Source organism: Zonotrichia leucophrys, chromosome 1 (assembly GCF_028769735.1).
Source record: "Zonotrichia leucophrys gambelii isolate GWCS_2022_RI chromosome 1, RI_Zleu_2.0, whole genome shotgun sequence".
Lineage (NCBI taxonomy): Eukaryota > Metazoa > Chordata > Aves > Passeriformes > Passerellidae > Zonotrichia > Zonotrichia leucophrys.
In genome coordinates, this window is record NC_088169.1 from 77,143,515 (window position 1) to 77,165,519 (window position 22,005).

General features: G+C 36.8%; 1 protein-coding gene across 2 annotated transcripts in view; it reads right to left on the reverse strand.

Annotated features, from left to right (window-relative positions):
- CNTN5 (contactin 5) overlaps positions 1–22,005 on the reverse strand; it is a 607,907-nt gene that overhangs the window by 16,241 nt on the left and 569,661 nt on the right. The window contains exons 17-20 of one of the 2 annotated variants that reach the window (XM_064718594.1): positions 21,067–21,225; positions 20,492–20,641; positions 10,632–10,702; positions 8,278–8,512 (exon numbers count right to left, since the gene is read on the reverse strand). In XM_064718594.1, the coding sequence (XP_064574664.1) occupies positions 8,278–8,512; positions 10,632–10,702; positions 20,492–20,641; positions 21,067–21,225 (615 nt within the window). The remainder of the gene's footprint in view (positions 1–8,277; positions 8,513–10,631; positions 10,703–20,491; positions 20,642–21,066; positions 21,226–22,005) is intronic. The other variant, XM_064718603.1, reaches the window with a different exon arrangement.

Genomic DNA, 22,005 nt, shown 5'->3' on the forward strand with positions numbered 1-22,005 from the left:
CCTATGTTAAACCTATAGGTGTCTACCTATGGTCATACTTCCTGAAAAAAGAAAAAAGTCCATCTTTAAGAGTCTCTTTAATAGTCCCTTCTTTGAATTAAAGATGCAGTACAACAAATTCTCATAAGGCTGTGTGCAATATCCATGAAACACTGTCTTTCCCTGTGCTGCATGACACTTTAAAGAAACATGATCAATATGTAGGTTTTTTGGGATGGCTGTAAAATGGCAGGACATACATTTGCACTAATTTCATTTCTAATGTTCAGAGAGGGAATCCTGAATTTTGACACTAGGAAGTAAAGAATCAGTTACTAGCCCTTAGTGTGTACTACCTGTTTATGACTACAAGCTGATCTGTTTTCCTGAAATATTCATCCTTAAGGATTTCCCCATGAAGTCCAAGAACCTACTCAAATTTATGTTGTTTTCATTCTTCTGTGGAGCAGAGCCTCAGTCAGGACTACTCGACCAATCACTTCATACCTGTTCAGTTCTTATTTTGATTCCAAAAAGAATTTTTACAAAGTAGTCTTATTCAAAATTCAATCCCTTATTTGAAGACAAGAACCTCAGTCTGAGCAATTGCAATATGGCTGCAGGCAGTTCTTCATAGTTGAGATTTTGGGATTTCAGCCAGGATCTATTTCTGTGATAATGCCTCTCTGTGGAAAAATCCACAAGAGATACATCAGAAGGAAAACCAGGAAAAGTCATCCCTCTTGTGTCAACCTATAAGTAAAGAAAGTGCTAGTATCTGCTTCCTTGCTAGAAATAGCCACATAGACTACCTTGCAAATCAGAGAACCTTTAGTGAACCTTTTCCATTCTGAGAAATGGGGGACTCCACCAGATCTGCAGTGAAATGCCTGTCTGCAGGATGTAGAACTTTCTCCAGAATCTTGTGCTTAAAAGGGGAAAAATATCCACTTTCCACAATAGCAGAAACAAGATTACTGTTTCCAGGATAGACCTTTGGAATTATCACTTTTCCACAAGTCCTTTCTATTTTCACCTTTTTTCTGACCAGTGTCTTTGCAGAAGACAAAACAGAGGAAAAATTAGAAGAGTATTGGAATGAGCTACAGGTGAAGACCTCTGCCCTGAATATTTTTGATGTAGTGCTGAAATACTCTTTCTTGTTGGGTAGAACTTCTGAAGCCTTCTCCTGCACACTTTCTCACAGTGTACATCCTGCTGTGGCTCTCCATTCCCTGTGGAATAACCCAGATTTATTACACAGCAGAATGTCACCTGGGAATAAGGAGCTGCCTTATTCCACAAAGAATTTGCCAGAGGAGTGTTGCCATCTTTATGATCATAAATGGTTTGTTTCCATCAAGTGACATGGCAAAAAGAGTTACCCTCAGGATGTGAGGGGGAGACGTGCCCATTATATTTATTGCACATCTGCTTCCCAGGGGGCTAGTGCCATTGATCAGAGGAGTGATAATAAACTCCTGCATGTCAGGGTTGTGATTTCATTCCTTAAAAAGTCATTGGAGACATCTCTAGCTGAGCTTTTACAGGATCTCTCCAGACAGATCATCTGGCAGAATCAGGTAATAACCCTCTGTAGTTTACAGCTAATCTGCCAATTAGTTTTCAGGTTCACCTAAACCCCAAGCAGCTCAGCTTTAGCTATGAAATGAATCACAGGACTTCAAGAATTTAAGATTTTAATTAAAGACACTGAGGCTGTATTCAAAGGTGTGTAATTGCATGTTATTTCTTCTCAATGAAAAGAAAATATCAACTTATTTGTCTAAATATGGAGAAAAAAAAAACTGCAGTGGCTTTTGTATGGTCCTTTGCCTTTTGGATAACCGAGAGTTTTGGATCTCCATTGGCTCAATGAATTACCCTAAATCCATACAAAGCAAGAACAAAATCTCTGTGCAGTATCATTGCATCTTGTATGTATTACAGAAGTGCATCTGGGGTCCCTCAGGAGGTTTTAAACATTAAGTGTGAGAGTCTTCAGGCTTTAACCTGTATCGCTCAGGGCTTTCTATTTCCTATATAGAAGTTTTTAGTGGTGTTCGCTACTCCCTTTATCAAAATTATAGATCTTTCAATTGTTGTGAAGATAATTCTGTCAATGCCTGAAGGAGAAATTAGATACTGAAATGAACAGAACTGATCCTGTATCACCCATTATGACAACCATTAACCAAAAAATCCTTTATAAAAGGCCTAACTCATCTTGAAATCAGTTGGGTTCCCAGAAACTTGTTTCTATTTCCTTTTTTATTCTCATCTATTTCCATACTGTAGAGTACTCTAATTCATATTTATCCATGAGCTTTTAGGCTGCATCTATACTTGTAAACTAAATGGGAACAAACTGTGGCATTATACTGTTGGCATCATCCATGTTGACTCTGGGCAATTTGTGCTGCCTCAGGACATGATAGTTTTATCAGAGTAAGGCCTTCATGCAAATTAAAACATTTGAGTCTTTCTTATGTGTAATTTCTACCCCATCTCCATGAGTATAAGAACAGATTAAATTTTATTTATGGTACCTTTGAATAGCAAATTCTGCATTGTTGAATTTAGAAAGGGTTGAATTTCCGACAATTGGCAATACCAGAAAATTTCACTACCGATATAGAAATTTTCACTTTCATGTTCTTATTAGCTATCCTGTCTATACAATCTTATTTATTTAAAATAAATGATAAAGTTTTAAATTATTGTTTACCATTCCTTGATTATATTTAATGTAAATTCCTTACTTCAATTATTCATGCCTTATATACTTTCCCAGCTTTAAAAAAAAAAGAACCTATGAACCTTAACTTTTTATCTATACTTGTGTTATTTTTATCCTTTTCATTACTTGGACTGCATTATGTATTTTTTTTACTTATTCTGATTATCTTTCAGAGGGTACATCTATTGATCCTCACATGTAATGTCCTGTCAGAAATATACCATTTCTTGCAGAATAAACTTCAAATATCTGTTAAACGTTTCACTTAGAGACATTCCAAAACACTTTTATTTTTAGTTTCATCAGTTAATTCCAGTTAATAAAATAATTTCCTGCTTTTTAATGATGATGTGTACCACTGTTATTTGTTATGATCAGCTTTTCTGTAGTGTCTTAATTATTCATCAGAAAAAGGCTATTGTACTGCTATTTCTTCTCACTTAGTACTGGATAAAGAATCTGCTAATTAGCACAGCCAGAACACAAGGTCATTAGTCTTTACTAATTAGTTTTTACTATCCAAACTACTCTGAACAGCTAAACTTGCCGACAAATAACAACATTCTTTAGTATTTTTGAACAATTAGAAATGTCTTTTTCAGCATCCAAATTGATCAGTAATTGACCTCTAGCTTGACTTCCAGCTTTTGTAATTGCTTTTCCAAAATTACCTGGAACCCAAGGTTATTCTGCTTTATCCAAACACTGATTTATTTTATTTGCTGATACATTAACACATCATCAGAATGTTATGACATGTTATGACAACTTCTTACTTTTATTTTGCCTTTCTTGTGTAGGTCATACTTTGTCTAAAGAAAGCCAGCCTGGCCATCACTGTTACCAGCACAGCCTTTTCCATCTTCTTACCATCATACCTTCACACTTGTATTTCCTTCTCCATTGCTATATTTGTGATCTCTCCAGTTTTCAGTTTCCAGTGAATTAAAGCCACACACAGAGGTTGCAGATAGTTTTCCCTGATACTGAAAGCTTGAATAGTAATTTTGGAATTCTTAGCACCTTGGTATTTAGGTGAAATGTAGTCATCAATAAAAAGAGGATGCATAAATGTTTATGCTGTAACAAACAGTGCTAACATTATATTTGTTCATTGCTTTATTTTCAGTGTCTAGTCCCTTTACAATGTATTTTTTCTTCCATGGAAAAAAGTCATCTGTACCTGCACTGAATTTCAGTGCTGTTTTAGTATTTCTTAGCAAGAATCTGATACCTTATTTTCCTGACAGAAAGTATGGTCAGAAGATTTCTCTCTGTTTTGTTCATGATCGTTTTCAGCCTCAGGCCTGCACACGGCAACCTTTCTCCTGGCAGGTAGCCTAATTTGCTGTGCCCTCATGTCTCTTTCTCTTACTAAAGTTTTCCTTTATGTAAAGTTCAGACTCATCCTTTCCTGCTGCTAGAAATGCCTACTGTCTCCTTTTGTTCTGTCTTCTTACTGAGGTAATTGCGCATCTTTTTTCTATCCTGCATCTTCTGCTGCATCTTCCTCATTCCCTCTTCAGAACTGCTTCCTGATTCCCATCATCCCTTTAACATCACTACATGTGACCACTATTTCCTTCTTTCCTTGCTTTGTTTCCTTTCCTATGTTTTCCAGGAAAGGCTCTTCCTTCAAACTTCCCTACTGAATAAAGATATCTTTTCCAGAGAATCACACATATATTTGCTTTGCTTTCTTCCATGGGTTATATGTCTAGTTTTGTACAACCTTTTTAACTGATTCTCCATTCTATTCTCTATTCTTCCATTACATTCATCTGCATTTTAGGTCCTGGGCAGTCTTTCCCATGAACTACATTCTGATGATGATTTTTATAAAGTCAAAAGTCTGGCGAAGGAGGAAAAAGATCTTAAAGTATCTATGACCAGGTAAAATTTCTTGCCCCTTCAACTTTGGGTCACCACTGTTGTTGTTGATGTTTTAGTGACCATTGGTGTAATTCTGTCTTCTAAGTACCTGTTGGGTCAATGTCCAGGTGGAGGCTGGTGACAAGTGGTGTCCATCAAGGCTCTGCCTTGGGACCAGTGTCCTTCAATATCTTTATCAATGACATGGACAGTGAGATCAAGGGCACCCACAGCAAGTTTGCAGATGACAACAAGCTGAGTGCTGCAGCTGACACACCTGAAGGAGAGGATGCCATCCAGGATGTGGGCAAGCTGTAGAAGGAGGTCTGTAGGAACCTTATGAGGTTTAACAAGGCCAAGTACAAGGTTCTGCACCTCAGCTGGGGCAGCCTTAAACACTGAATGGGAAAAGAACTAATTGAGAGCAGCCGTAAAGAGAGGACCTTGTGAGCTGTCATGGATGAAAAGCTGAACATGAGCTCTCAGTGAGCACTCACAGCCCATAAAGCCAATCATAACCTGGGCTGCGTCCAAAGCAGTGTGGGCAGCAGAGCGAGGGAGTCTCTGACCCTCTGTTCTGCTCTGTTCTGCTCTGCTGAGACCCCACCTGCAGTGCTGCATCAACTCTGGGGTCTTCCTCACAATAAAGACCTGGAGCTGCTTTAGCAGATCCAGAGGAGGGACATGAAGTTGATCAGAGGGCTGGAGCGCCTCTCCAGACTGGCTGAAAGAGTTGGGGTTGTTCTGCCTGGAGAAGAGAAGGTCCCAGGGAGAATGTCTAGTAATCTTCCAGTACTTAAAGGAGGCTTATATAAAAGGCAGAGATAATTTATACTGGCACAAAGTAAGAGGATAAGGGGGAATGGATTTAAACAAAAGGAGGAGAGATTTAGAGTAGTTGTTAGAAAGAAATGAATTACTGTGAGGTTAGTGAGACCCTGGAACAAGATGCCCAGAGAAGATGGGAATGCCTAATCCCTGAAAGTGTTCAAGGCCTGGTTGGATGGGACTTTGAGCAACTTGTTTGGTGGAAGGTTCTGTGCCAACAGCAGTGTGTTAAAGTTGATGATAATTAAGGTCGCTTCCAGCCCAATTCATTCTATGATTCTATTATATGACCTGACTTAATAGACAGAAAAACATTAGCCATTCTATTTACTTCTGAAAAAGTCCTCAGTGTTTTTGTCCAGTTTCTGAGTTCTTTTACTTAGGAGGCAATGTTTTAAACCTTTTGCCCCAGGCAGAGTCACTATGCAGTCAGTGAGCAGTCTATTGTGTTCAGTGAGGGAACACCTTACTCAACACCACCTACCAAGTTGCTTGCTTAAGAGCAACTCAGAGCTATCACCAAAGGGCTCTGAATGTGAATCACAGAATATGATGTCACAGTCATACAGAAGATGGAGATGCTTTCATTCTTAATAAATGTGAGATCTCTTCATGGTTCAGAATCTGTCCCGTGAAAACATTTTTTTTCCAGTGTGCTAATAAAAAGCAACATGATCAAGGGCACCTAGACTTCCTTAGGCAAATTTGTTAAATTATTAAACAATTGTAGATCCATTTGTAGATGTGGGAAAACTTGTAATATGTAACATAAAGCCTTAATATTTAATAATTTCATCCTATTGCTTTCTCTAGATATTTACTGAGTGAATTGGATGTGTAATGAAAAGCATGTAAGCTAAAGCTTTGCTGGATCACCCCTAGGACCATAATACTGTCAACTGTTATTTAATATCTACTGTTCAATAGAAATCCTTGAAAAATTGTGACTTCAGTTGTTTAGCTCCCTAGGCATGACAGTCTATACCTCTTTCAAAACCAGCTCCCCATATTCATAGCAAACTACAATGTCTACTGTCCTCAGCCTTCATATTGCCCCGAATTTAGCTGTAAAACTCTGTTTCATTGCTCCTTTAAATTCTCAGTAAATTACCTTGTTTTTTTCAGAAGCAAAGATTTTTATAAAATAATTTTGTACTGTAATGTCACAGCATCCCATATCTTTCCGGAAATATGTCTTGTAAAATATTTAGGCCCATAGAATTTCTCATGTGCAGACACATACAGAGACTGAATTAGCAAAGCTATAATGGATAGATGCTTTCATGTTACTGACTTCAAATCAGAAAAGCTGGTTTCTAGAGAAAGTTAATTTTAATATTCTATTATGACCATTTTTAAAGCTCATATTTTAAAAGAACTGAGAGAAAAGATTGTTTATCTATTACTAATTATTCTATTTCCAGTCTTGTCCAAATAATAAGCAAAGGTATAAGGAATCATTATTAAAATTCAGCATTCAGGTTCTGTTAAAATAGCTTTTGCCTCTAAAAAAAAAATAGAGTGTTTGTCTCCCTTCCTTTGCAAAACTTTATTTGCAAAGAACTTTCTGCTTAGAGTATGAAATTATTAAAAATTATAAACATCACCATATCCAATATCCATTTTCATTGATGAACAGGAACGCCAGCTGTACAATTTTCAACTTGTACTGTGCAATTTTTACATTTTAAAATGTAATTGTTTTTATAAAAATATGACTACTTGGTAATCCCGATTCAAAAAGTGGAAAAACCAAAATTACTGGGACAATTTTTGTAAAAACAGCAGCTCCAATTTCTGTAATTACTGTGAGAGAAGAGTAGCAGACAGTGTCTGCTACATCATGGTTCCAAAGTTATGGATTTATTGTGGATTAATATGAAGTAACATTTAATGTTTTCCAGCTTTACATGAAATATTATTATCATTGTATTACTATTTCAAAGACAGAGTATGAAATTCCTCTCATCTGCACTAGGACTGCTAATTTTTACTCCCTTAATAGGAGACAGTGGAATAACTCAAGATAGTATAGTAAAGAAAAGCTGATATTTATAAATTTCAGGAATGGAGCTTCTGACAATATTATTGTGGATAACATATATTTGTCTTTTTTGTGTGTGGGAATTTCCATACACTGGGTCCTGTCAAAACAGAACTTCTTTTACTAGTACTGATGGCTGTTTGTTGGTTGTTTCTGTTTGGTTCTTTTCTGCCCAACAAAATACTGTTTAGAAATTCTAGCAATTCTCAATAGGAATTTTCAAGAAATATCTTTCATTTGTTCTTGGGAGCTATTCCTATAATTCACATTGAAGACTGGGACATGATTGCAGTGTCAGAACTTTCTACTAATGAAACAAAAATTGAAACAAAATTTATTTCTGTGCACTTTTAGAATGCATTAACTAGGAAATGAACATCCATAAGCGAATTTATTTATTCTTTGAACTGTTGTCTGATTAACCCATCAAAAAAAGGATCATGAATCTCAGAAACATTAAAAAATGGCATCCTTTCTTTGCTCAGTGTTAGAGAAAGCCCTATCTAAAATTAAGGCTAATGATTTCATATAAAGGATGAGCCTTCATGGCTTTGGGGTTTTTCTTGAGTGTTTTTTTGGTGTTTTTTTGATTATGACTAATGTGGCTTGAAGTCTATTCCTAAACTTGGTAATTTCTTTCTAGGTAAGCCTGGCAAATTCCTTCCTTCTCTGCAAAACCTGTTTAACGTTATTTAGCACATCTGCAAAGAAATTTGTAATTTAAGGTTTTACAAGTGTGTTGCAAGAGGATGCATTATATATAAAAGGCTTAATATAGTTCACAATATGCAATTTAACTTCATGTTGAACTGACCTCCTTCAGCTGAGCAGATGACCACAATAGGGCTGAAGGGACCATCTCCTTTGTTGTTGTAAACACCAACTTTCACCTCAAAAGGAGTCAGAGGTGGCACACTTTCATCTCTGTAGATGAATTTTGAGGCATCTGAAGATGTCACCATTTTTTCCTTCCACCCACGCGTGCCATTGGGTCTGAAGGCTACAATATATCCAAATCCTTCTCCACTCTGAAACTCTTCTGACACTGGCTGAAAAATTAAGTTCAGAAACTTAATTATGATTAGAAATAGTTTTACTAATTTCAAAAAATATCACAGTCCCATTATAGAATTTTGCTTAACATACCTGTTCTCATAAGGACAATTGGTTCCAAAGAGGTACCTTAAAAGAGAGTTTCCTCACCTAATCACCATAGCCAAGTCATAGTCCTTGGACTGAATAGTGTCTTGTGCTCAGAAAAGTGTTTTCTTGTGTATATCCCACTTTTTATTGGGATGTTTTGACCTGTTTTCTGTAGGTAGAGCAGCCCTATCAGTGGCCTTGTTAAAAATATAGACCAATACATTGTGATACCTACTGTGGTGGGACTCTTTTGGATTTTAGGTGCCAGACTATCTAAATTATGTTCCAAGTGGGGTGTTAGGTCTTAGAAATTCAATTCCAGGGTTCAACTTAATACTTAGGATACATTGTAATAAATCTAAGTTGTTCTAAGTCTGAAAAAGTTTCTTTTTTTTTTTTTGGTGGAAAATAACATATTTTCTTTTCTCTCCTCAGAGGACCTGTGAAATTAGCCACTTAAATTGGGACACTTCTGACATACGCAGGCAGTTAAAAAAGGGATTTTTCTGCTTTAGAGTCTGAACACTGTGAAAACTAAAACTTACATATCCTACTCAATGAATGAAACTTTTCATGCTAATTAGTACATTAGTAGTAGCTTACATTTATTATGAAGCCAATGGGCTAGTTTAGGAACTAGGTTATATTTAACAGCTGTCTGCATATTAAACCTATGTGAAATGTTAAAAAAATGGGTGTCTAAACTCTCTCTCTTGAAATGTCCGTCCTAGAGATAGAGCTAATGGACAAATGAATCAGAGCTGGGGCACAAGTGACACTGAATCCTCTCCCCTCCACGTTTCAATGAATATCTCATCACCTGTCACTTCACTTGCAGACAAAATTTGCTACCCATCCTTCTGAAGCTGTGCACTGCATATCCCAGAAAAAAAAATCATCATGGCTCCATGGGTAGAGGAAGAAAATCTGACAGAACTTGTAACCTAGCCTCACCCATGGGTCTCTGATTTTTTTGGGAAGAAAACTCTGGTCCTTGAGAGAGTGAGATTTATAACACTCTGCAGTGGTCCTCCAACCCAGTCACCTGGCAGGTGCTATATAGGAACTTAATATGAATACTGGATATTAATATCTCTTCTTAGGGACTGGGATTGGGTCCATTCACACCAGAAACAGTTCTAGCCCCTAGGTATTTTTGTTCAGGATTCAGAAAATTCTCTCCTAATAAGAGAGATGTTGATATTTACCCTTACACAATATGAAGCAAACTGAAATCGGCTCTGTCTCAGCTGTCTTATTAGCTGATGTCAAAAAAGGCAGATGTGCCAACAGAAGGCAGTCTCTTTAGATGTCCTAAAACTTGCCAATTTAAACAATTAGAATTTGGTGTGTCTCTTACCATCTGAATCACTCCTCCAATTGGCTAAGCTTAAAATTTTTTTCAGTATAAACCCATATCTTTATTTGATGGAATTTTTCTTGAGTATGTATTCGTATATATATACATACGAATTTTTATGAATCTGAAACTGCTCATGATGAATCTAGAAGTTTTGAAAACTCCTTAAGAAAAATATCTGTTCTACTATTTTTCATAATTAGCAGAGAAAGCAACTTTCCCACTGGCATGACCACACATCTGTGTTGCATCTTGCATTCCAAATATGTTCACAGAATTGTCTTTAATTTATTTTTATTCAACAATTAAAAACAATTTTTTTAAGTGATATTAAATATATTTTATAAGTCTTTCCTTCTCTTCTCTTAGCTATTATTTAATCTGGTGTTTACATAAGATCCAGAAAAAGCAAATTAACCCAAGCAGTACATCAGGAAGAAAAGACTGATGAATTAGTAGAACTTCAGAGCTGATACCATAATGTCTTCTACTCAAAACTCATGAAAATCCACAGCACTTTGAAGTTTTAGAACATATTTAAGAGTAGTATTTTGTGTTCATGTGTTGACAAGATTTGTTGTAAGGAAACCCCAGTAGAGTACTCTTTACTTTGGCCTCAAAGAAGTTAACATGAAACAAAACCCTTAAACAGAAAAATCCCTTACCTCCCATGCTATTACTAATTCATGTCGCCTTCCACTTCTGCCACTCACGTTAGCTGGAGGTGTCTTTGGCACTGTGAGCAAAAAGGAAAAACAAAACAAAACAAAACAAACCAGAATATCCAAGTTATTGAAGTTTTCCCCATTGCCATAAGTTGCTGCAGAAGATATGAGACTGTTAAATCAGAACAGGAATAAAAACATAGCTCTCTGTGGTAAAGAAAATTTGCTCAAGCCTCATTTGAGAGAATTGCACACACAAGCTAGAAAAATTAAACAAAAGATAAGCAGAGAATGAAAATGCAATAAAAAAATGTTTAAGCACTTGGTCTTCTGCTGATTGATAAAAATTTCAATGTACAGATCACTTAAGAGACAAAACAGGAATTACCTTGTTAATGTTTGTCATTTTTTAACAAGAAACTTGAAATGCCAAGAAATCTGACATATTTCAGATTTCAGGTAAAATCTTACAACATAATTAATAATGTCTCTATTATTTTTCAGGTAGTTAGTAATTTATAATGTTTTAATTATTGTAAATCTATTTTTCATTGCTCTACTGGGGAGCCAACTTTCAGAAATTTTAAGGCAGCCAACCGCAAATGTCCGTCATGATTTCTTGCAAAATGCTGGAAACAATACTACCCACAATTCTTGAAAAATTGAGCTCATCATTGTAGTTTTAAAGGACAAGAGCAGTGAATGAAATTCTTTAAAGAAAATTATAACTATCATCACCATTTTTATTTGGATTATCACATTTTGCAAAACCAAAAATATCAGTTATTTCATTGGAATTTTATAATTTCTTTTACCTTATTTAGTGCCTCTAATGAAACTCCTACAATGGCCAAAGTCTTGAGTTTATTTACTGTGAGGAGGCAATACCTGCATGCTCTATTTGATTAAATTTGTCATAAGATACAAATTTTTATTTTCTTCTTTACAACAGTGTGGGATCTCAGCACCTCAGGACTGAGGTGCCGAGCCACCGAGACCACCCTTGGGGGGCTCGGGAGTCCTGGAATGTTGCCAGAAGTGTCTGGTGGCTGGACTTTGATCCTACACAGGAGACGACACCTGTATGAGGATAGGAGGATTTCACCGGGGTGAATGGTGAAGGGATTAGTTAATTAGAGGGTGAGACACAGGGTTTAGGATTTCTGTACAGGGGGGTTTAGAGAAGTAAGATGGAGGAATTGGGGTGTGTCCTGTCCTTCTTCTTCTTCTTCTTCTCCTCCATCTTCTGTGGTGATGGTGGCACTTTGGGATTGGTCATTACTAAAAGTGCACCGGGCAATAAGGGTGAAAGGTATTGGGGAAAAATGATAAATATTGTACACGTAACTTTGGGTATAAAGATAGGTGACTGTCCGGAGGGCGAGACAGTGTGCTCATGGCTGGCTGCTGAGCAGACCTCTGTCGGGCCGAAAGAAAATCTTTTAGATAAACAATTAATAAACACAGAGACCGAAAGAAGAACTGAAGCCTCTTCTCGTTCTTTGATACGCGGGCTGCCCCAAGGCCACCCCGGGCCTTTCCAGGCCCTCCAAACAGCCGAAAACCGGACACAACTGTACATAGGTCACTGGTAGAAATGTACTGCGAGCCTTTAAGGGTTCAGGCCTTATTGCATGTTTAACTTATTTAGTGAGTAGCACTCTGCCTTTGAACTATATAAAATAAAATGCATTTAAATAAATGTACACAGTCCTCTATGTTTCCTGTGCCATTGAAAGCTTGAGTTCAATGAAAATGCAATTTTTATTAGCTCCTGTCTGTCTGTCTAAGACTTCAGAATTGATTTGGATAGTCATTTTTGAACCCTCAAATCCCTGATAAAGAACAGAAGCCTGATTCTGCTTTTCTTCAAAAAAGATGCAACCCAACAAGGTGTAGGGACTGATTCTCATTCATTGTGCTGGAAATGAGGCAGGTATTATTTTATCTGTGGCTCTAACAGACTGATAGGAGAGATTTCTATTGTGTTTCTCTCCAATAAATCTGTGTTTGCCTGGCAAATATGGTGGCTTCGACTTCCTTCCTTCCTTCCTTCCTTCCTTCCTTCCTTCCTTCCTTCCTTCCTTCCTTCCTTCCTTCCTTCCTTCCTTCCTTCCTTCCTTCCTTCCTTCCTTCCTTCCTTCCTTCCTTCCTTCCTTCCTTCCTTCCTTCCTTTCTTCCTTCCTCCCTTCCTTCCTTCCTTCCTTCCTTCCTTCCTTCCTTCCTTCCTTCCTTCCTTCCTTCCTTCCTTCCTTCCTTCCTTCCTTCCTCCTTCCTTCCTTCCTTCCTTCCTTCCTTCCTTCCTTCTCTTCCTTCCTTCCTTCCTTCCTTCCTTCCTTCCTTCCTTCCTTCCTTCCTTCCTTCCTTCCTTCCTTCCTCCTTCCTTCCTTCCTTCCTTCCTTCCTTCCTTCCTTCCTTCCTTCCTTCCTTCCTTCCTTCTCCTCCTCCCTCCCTCCCTCCCTCCCTCCCTCCCTCCTTCCCCCCTTTCCTTCCTTCCCTTCCTCCCTCCCTTCCTCCCTTCCTCCCTTCCTCCCTTCCTCCCTTCCTCCCTCCCTTCCTGCCTCCCTCCCACTGACATGGCAAAAAGGCAATGAAGTTTTCCTTTCAGAAACAGAATTTCCCTCTGGCTTTAAAAAAGGAGTAGAAAGAATGCAGTTGATGTGCAACAGTGTGACGAATGGTCTAGTGTGAAAAGATGCAGATGAAGCCTCATCTGACAGTTAATTAACATCCGAAAATGATGATGCCATCTCTAATGGAGCATATTTAAACCTTGTTTAGCACCCATTTTTCTCTTGCCTCTCAAAAGGTATTTTTGGGTAAATTATAGAGACAAATGAAGTTTTTATGTAGGTGCTTGCCACATTAGAAATGACAGAGTACGCTGCAGTCCTTTGAAGCATCCAACATGATGAACTTATTTAACCTGCAGCACCCTCTTTCTGGAGTTTTCTTGTTAACAATGTTGCAGACTGTGGCCCTATTTAAATGAATAAACGTTAAAAGAATAAAACTGTCAAAGCGATGAATTTCTTTTGCACGAAACTAAAATGTACACTCACACAGTGAAACTCTTTCAAATGAATAACCATTAAAAGAATAAATGTGTCAAAAGAATAAATTTCCTCTGCACTGCAGCAAAATAGAGCATGCACAGTTAGAGGGAGACAGTTTGAAATGAGTAACTATTAAGTGAAGAAAACTATTAAAAGGAAACATTTTTTGCCAGACACCAAGGCTGTACATCAGCCTTGCTTTCAGCACCATCCCCTTTATATCAATGTTATATCTGAATTTACTCACTCATGGCCTGAGTTTGTTGCCATGCAATTAAAGACTTCCCAATCTTTATGCTGTTAATTCTCAGCAGCAGAGATGCACTTGCACCAAATCCACAAATATGATGCCTAAACTTGGCTCCTGGAGAAAGGATACATGCACCTGGAGAACAAGGACCTCAGGACCTTTTTTGTTTAGAGTTTATCAAAGCTGAGAACTTTGATATTTTTCTTCTGAATAAATAAACCCCACACTTAGTGCAAACAAACAAAAACCTTGAAATGAATGTGCCAGGAGTTTGATTTGAATGCAAACAACAGGATTTTTTTCTTACTGTTTTCCATTTGCAAGAAATTACTGTGATATGCTGTAAATGAAAGTCAAATTAAACTCTATTATAACTTATCTCCTCTAAACCAAACAAAAAACCCATTAACATTTTCTCTAAGAGCAGGCATGAAGAATGTAGCTCTCAGCCGTCCTACAAACATTTGACAAGATACTTAGGATATCAATGAAGAAAAGGTGATATGGAAGGATAAAGCTTATACAGGAAGCCATGACAATTGTCTAATAATTCATGTGTATCTTATCATCACAAGCTAAATATGGATGAAAAACAGAATTTTAATTTGAAAAAAAAAGTGCACAGAATTGCTGTTGCTGAGGGTTTCATGCATAGGAAAAGTGGTTATAAAGTGCTGAAAAATGCTGACAGTGTCATGTATATATTTTTAACCTATATTCAAATGTAAAACATTTAAATGGGGAAGCTTTTGAAATGGTAGGTAATACCATAGCTCTGAAACCACAAACATATGGGGTAGATGCTCACTTTCACTTTCACTGTGTCCAAAATTTTGAAAATTGCTCTATGCTTTATGGTGATTTAATTGGATTTTAAAAATTCCTTTGTCTTCAGTCTGCAAGTCTGATGGATTATCTGTGGCGGTTTTTTAATTTTGGTTTTTTGTTTATTTTTGAATGAAATTGCTGGACTGCAAAGATGAGCTGATTCAAAGATTCTTGGTACTCAGTTTTGGAAAAAAACATTGTAACTCACTAAATATTTCCTTTTAACATTATAAAAAATGAAGCATAGCAATATTTCCTTAAAAATATAATTTGTATTTTGATTCAGTTTTTTAAAATAAAAAACTAAAACTAGAAAGACAGATGAGAGTATTTTGGCTTGAATTAACAGAGATTTTTAATTTTAATCCAAAATTAATATTTTAGTTCTAATTTGCTAAAGAAAAATAAATAAGCAACCAATAAATAAGAAAATATCACACTGAACCTGGAAAAGTGGAAAGTACTAGTAGGGCAGTTTATGCTCTTTTTAACATTCCAGTCTTGCAAATAAATTTTAAAAAATGTTATTTAATAAATAATAATTTTTAAAAGTATATCTGTTTTGTGTTTTTCTTTTTTTTTTATTTTTTCCCCCCAAGGAAATGTCTAGTGGCTTATTTCAATGTCTTTTTTCTATTATGAAGACAAAATACAGAATCTTAATTTTGTAGTGTCTCTTAATTTTTTGAGAAGAACAAAAATATTTAGTAGCCAAAATTATAATTTATTATAATTGAGTATAGTTGATTGCACTATGGCAATAGAAACCTGTACTTGGATTTGATCCTACCCTTTAATGGGGAATATATCACCTAAAGGGAAGACAAAGAGCAGTAATAGTCTTACTGAACTCCTGTTTTTAGACTAAGAGATGCTGAGCTGAGCAGCCCAAATTTATAGTTTTCTCATAACAAGATGAGTCCAGATTTCTCAAATCCCAATTCAATACTTAGTTCACAAGGTCTTTCTCACTCTACTTGAATCCTGTATTTCTTAATTTACTTGTAAATCAATTTATTTTGTATTATTTACTTTTTATATAAATTCTGAAATTTTTGTCAAATAAAGAAAAATGAAGAAAAATGTTGATATTGCTACATTTATTTTGGAGATAAATTAATGACCTTGGCTTTAGTCCTCAAGAAATGACTTGTACCTTTTGTCAAGGTACAGTTGCTGTTGCTTATTTATTTTAAAGGTTTTTACAACTTAGGATACAGATGTAGCTTGAAAAGCAACATTTTTTAGCTGTAGAAAAGACACAGGCAGGGGAAAGAGGGGTTTTCACCAGCTTGGCAGAACTGTTTAAAATGAGACCAAAGGTATAACACATTCAATTCTTTCTTCCCAGTTGCCTTCCACTCTCCCTCTATAGGCATGTATGCACGTGTGCGTGTATCTCTGTCTGTCTCCTGCAGTGCACATCTGGAAAAAGGAGGATGTGTTAAGGGAAAATGCTTTCATTCTGTGGAAGACTAGCCCTCCAGCTGTCACCCTCCCAGGACAACAAGGCACAACCCACCTGTTCAGGAATGGAATGTACAACATGCCAGCATCTCAGAAGTGGACAGCAGGCATATTCAACTGCTGGAAAACAAGGATGGCCCTACTGGTCTCAGAATCTGAAATGTTGTTCTCATTTCCTCTGTATTATTAATATTTGTAATTAATTAGGAGCTCGAATTCAGTTCTATTCACTGACAAGAGGGTTGTGACTGTAAGACTCTGCCTGAATAGTCTCCAAATCACCACCTATAGAGCTGAAATCCTGAATGCTGTGGCATACATAGAATACTATGGGACAAATGCAGGTCTTTTCTGCTCCATTTTCTGTCACACACACATTTGGATTTCTTGTTAGTATTAGCATGAGCCTGCAATCCAATGCTTAAGTAGCCTCCAGTGAGTGATTGCAGCCCACTTTCTCCTTTTGTTTGTCTTCATGGAAAAAGCAGATTTTTTACAAAGGCTTTAGTAGACCATGCCTTCATCTGCAAATGTCCCAGATGCAGCAGGTTATAATTGTTTTTTACTTTTATAGTACAGAAATAGTTTTGATAATGGGAAAAGCTGTAACTTCTTTTATACAAATCACTCATAAAACAATACCCCAACAACAAAAAAGCCCTGAAAATAAAGCCGATCTAAAATGGTCACCTTTTTTCCTGCGACAGAGACATTTCTTGTTATTCTGTGAAGGAATTCTAGCTGAGAAAAAGGGCAACTTAATGCAATACAGGGATTTATTAAAAATATAGCCAGTGTACAGTCTGTTACTAATAGAGTGCATTACATTGTTACCTCCTAAAATCAAGTTTGCATGCATGATTAACAGGTTAAACTTGGATTCCACTCAATTTCTCTCACTCCATGTTTCCTCATGAATAGATAATGTAACTGATGCTTTGCCCCCAGGCTTCAAATGCCCCGACTGTCTTAGTGGAATGCCAGACATGTTTAAATTCATGTTATTGGCTCTTTGCAACTTGTGGACCTGTAAAATATGTATCAAGGCTAGAACTGACAAAAATGCAGCAGCTGGCTTTAAGTTAGATGTGCCAGAAAATTGTGATATTTTCTGTTCCAATGGAAGTAGCAATGAAAAGCAATCATGTTAACTAAATATGAGCTAAGTAACAAGATTAGAGTTTAATTAAAAAAATTAAAGCAAGTCAAAATCTGTTTATTATTCTGTTGGTTTCATTATACCATCTGAATTATTATTTTGTAGGTATTTTTAGATAATGGAGTAGTACCTGGTGTTATTACTATCTTGGATAAGGAGTGATCAAATAAGTGAGGTGTGGGGATAAAAAGAGACTTTAGTCTTCAATCCAATTTTCTTGTGCCATTAAACTACAGATGCAGATTGCCATTTAGGTGTAAAATAATGGAACCAGAATCACACATTTGCTGCCTCTGTGGATTGTCTACATAGCTACCATTCAGCCTGAAGGGTCTCAACTCTTATCTGAACACAAGTCACATTCACTTTCTCAGCTGGGAGATGAATATTTCTGGATTTCCACTCAGTGCACGGGCAACCTGCCCATTTGCACTTGTGGGTCACCTCTATCATCAGTGAAAATAGCACTGATTATTCTGGTTGTTCTGCCTGGGTCATGAGTAGAGAGGTTCATGCCATGTTCTTTCTGAAATATGACCTATCACATAAATGTCCTTTAAGAATTGAGAACTATGATATTAGAACTGGTCATCATGCTAATAGACAGTTTCCCTTGAAGCTTTCAGATAAAAATAATTAGTAATAAAGAGATTGTGAAAAATAATGGCTCAATGGGTTCTCTAAGATAGGCAATTATGTGCTACTTTGAAAACCCATATGAAAACTATTGTAAGACAATGAAAACTTATTACTGGTTTCTTTTCTCTTTGGCATCTAAAAACTATACCAGGGGTGATAATTCCCAAAATCAGTGAAAGGTATTTCAGAATACAGAGGCAACACACTCTGAATTTCAGGAATATCTGAAGTTAAGGAAAAGCTGGCTGCCTGAATGAAGTTGATCTTGAAGGCTCGGACCTTTCAAGAGTGCCATACATATTATGTGTATTATGCCATTTTTCAAAGAACCATATGTGTAACAGTTTGGGCTCTTTTATTTATTTGGTTCTTTATTTAAAGCAGAATCTATTGTTTTATTGTTCCAGTTTAACAACCCTGTGCAGATTCTAGGTTTTTTCTTGAGTTAGACTCTATTCTTTCTGATGGAAAAAACCATGGAATGTTACCCAGAAATGAATACCAAGCACCAGGTAAAAATTCATCATACATTGAATGCTTTTCCTTTCCCATAATTTTGTTTTTGCTGATCAATATTACGATTTATCAATTCGTTTTAACAGAGGTTAAGTTGCAAAGAATGTTGAAAATGAATATGCATTAAGAAGGGTTTTACTTGAGTTATAAGAATATGTTTTAGCAAATAGAGGCTTTGTTAAATATTGGGCAAGAAGGAGAAGTACCCTAAAAACATGCCAGCTGGATGAAATTTGACATTTTCAAACTTGTTTGTCAGAAAAACTGAAGCCCGCAATTTAACTGCACCTGGTCAATTGAGAAACTGAACCATCCTTGTGAAAACAATGAAAATATTCCTCAGTCTGAAAGAGCATAATACCAGGCGTGCAACCTATTTCAGGAAAAACTTTTTCTGGAATGTTTTTCTCTTCTCTGATATGTATAATCTGAACAAATGGAAAAGTTGTTCAAACACTGGGGTCCAGAAAAAATTGTATTGCCAATGAAATATGGTACAAAATTAAGGAAAGAATAATGGTGGTGAAAAAAGGGAGTTTTTAAAAAAATAAAAATTTGTGCTTTTTAGTTCATTTTCATGTCCTCTTTTTCTTAGTGGAATGATGTATGGAGCATCTGCAGCTTCTGCTATCAAGTTGTTGAGCCTCACACTGTGGGGAGCTTGAAGAAGATGAGGGAGTTTGAAAGGAAGCATCTTTCAACATGCGGGGATGGGAATCAAATCACTTCAGTGCTGTTCCACGATTGCACAGTGAAATTTAATATCAGCTGGCAACTACACTGTTATTTAAAACAGGAAAACATAAATATGTCTTATTATGACTGCAGGTATGTTTGTTAGACTTCATCTGAAATAGAGTATCCAATTTTGGGTGCCAAATGTGAAAGACATTGATCAATTAGCACAAATTCAGGGAAGTCCACTGGGATGAAGAGGGGCTGGAAGTGGCCTTGTGAGGAAAGGTTGGTTCAGCCTGGAGCAGAGATGGTCTTGGGGGACCTGACAGCAGCTCCCAGTGCCTGTGGAAAGGTCACTGAGAAGGCAGGCATGAGGTCTTCACAGTGGTATGACCGGTTCCTTAAGAGTTATTCAATTGATGAAGAATCAAAGCACAAAATAATCTGTCTAGGCATCTTAAATAACAAAAAAAGAATGAAGAATAATCTGAAAGTGTTCTGATATGTAGTTCTCACCAGATTCTTTTTTCAAATCCCATCTCTACCTCTTTCTACTTAAAACATGTCTCTCTAAGTGCCTAGGTATTTTTCTCAGATTCCCTGTCCTTCTTTATCTTCTTTAACTGGGGCAGAATGAAGGGAGATAAAGAACATATTGTCAATGATTCCAAATACTAGGAGTCCATTGTAACTTTCAAGAGACGCAAATAGAATATTTTGTTTTTATGGTCTCCCAAAGTATCATCCTAATTAGAAATAAAATGAAATTTATTAAAATGTACTAACCATTTGCAGTAGAGTGTGCAAGACAAAGAAACATTTAGAATACAAGGTATTTTAAATTAAGAAGCCTTTTATGACTTCCCTATCTTGCAGAAAAAATTCCATGAGCTGTCAGTGAGAGAAGTTGTGAAGAATTTGGGGGAAGAGGCTGCTTAGTAGCAGTTGTTTGAAGAGGCTGCAAAACAGCCTAATTTAAGAGCAGTAGTAGTTTATCAGAGGGAAGACAGCAATAGCTGAAGTGTAAGATAAAAAGTAAGGTAGCTCAGATGGAATAGAAGAGCAGGGAATAGTTTTATTTGAAATTTCTGCAAGTTAAGCAATATTCCTGTAATTGAAACAAACTGTCTCCCCACTACAAAGAATATCACCTGGTTACTGGACACACAGATGTGTACCAGTGAAAAGAGATTAGGTCTGTTATTATATTAAAGCAGATCTTGTTTCTGATAGTGCTGTAAAAATAATCTTTTTATCCTTTCCTTACCTGCTTCATTGGTTCTGATCACTCGCGATGGTGCACTTGGGTCTCCAGTCCCAATTTTATTGGTTGCTACTACTCTGAACTCGTACTCCACCCAAGGGTTCAGTTCCACAGCCATAGCAGACTCCATGTCACCACTTATCAGATCTGGAACTGGAGACAATAAACAAATACGTAAGTCACTCAGAAAAATGAAGCTGGCCTGCAGTATCTCAACAGAAAGCAGATTTTGTGGTACAACATGGTCACTAGAAATGATCGACATCAAGGATCTAATATGTCAGGAATTGCAGCTAGGTTTTTGGCACTGTAGTATTCCTGAAAAGACACAGATTGAAGGATTTAGGGGAGAGCTTCCTGCTTATTCACAGATGCATCGTGGCAGGTGTCTTTGTGCTGTCCTTTCAGAGCTGTTGCTAAGTAACACAAAAGGAATAAAAAAAAAGAAAAAAAAATCAGTGATTTTAATTTGTTGTTGTTTTCTGAAGAGTATCTGTTCCTGTAGCTGCCAGAAAATATTACTGTTATGATCAGGAGTTTTGAATAGTCTACTTGTGCTGTTTGAAAATTTTTCTCACCTGTTTTTACGGTCTGCCAGCCAAGAGAAAATGGACTGCGTGCTTGCAGGTTGTAGAGGGAGATAGGGCTGTGATTGTCTGCCCCAGGACTCCAGGAGAGTGTTGCTGTTGTGTCTGTAATTTCCTCCACTATTACAACCCCTGGGGGACCAGGAGGACCTAGAAATAAAGTGGAATAATCAAAAAGACTACACCATCATCGTGGATGTGCAGCATTAATATAGGAGATGCATTCTGTAGGGACCCAGTGGAGTTCAATATCCATGAAATACGAGAGCTAAGATACACAGTGCTACATCATGGAAATACCTAATTTCCATGATTTCTGATGGTAAACTGTGATTTTTGCTACTCTTTAGATGCTGCATGAATGAACATCCATTAACATGTCAGAGTGACAGCTGAAGTACTAAAAATAGAAACAGATTAAAAAACACACCCAAAACTCTGTTATAATTGTTCTGAACCTAAAATTAGAGGAAAAAAAGAGGAACTTTAAGAAGCATCCAGGCTAGACTGAACAGTCACAATCATCTCTTTGTGTGAGACTTGTCAGTGAGAAAGACAGATGGCAAGAAAAATGAAGCACAGGAGGATGTTCTTCATGAAGAACAATAATATCACTAATACCTGAATTAAGCATACAGCATTCATCCTTTTTCTCAAATTCACTCACTCAGGATAGCTGCACAGATTCCTGCTGGAAGTCCATTAACTGTTTGATTGAAAGCTTCTAAAACTAAAATAAAAACCCAAACCCAAATATTTTAAAACCTGAAAATTATTTAGGGGCCATTAAAACCCCCCAAAAATCACATGAGAATTCGTTAATTTGAAAATGAAAGGATTATTTTTTCCATTTAGCTGCTCTAAATGAAAACATGCTAATCACTATTTGTATAGGCCATATGACTGCTGCAAAAAGTGAGATCTCTGGTA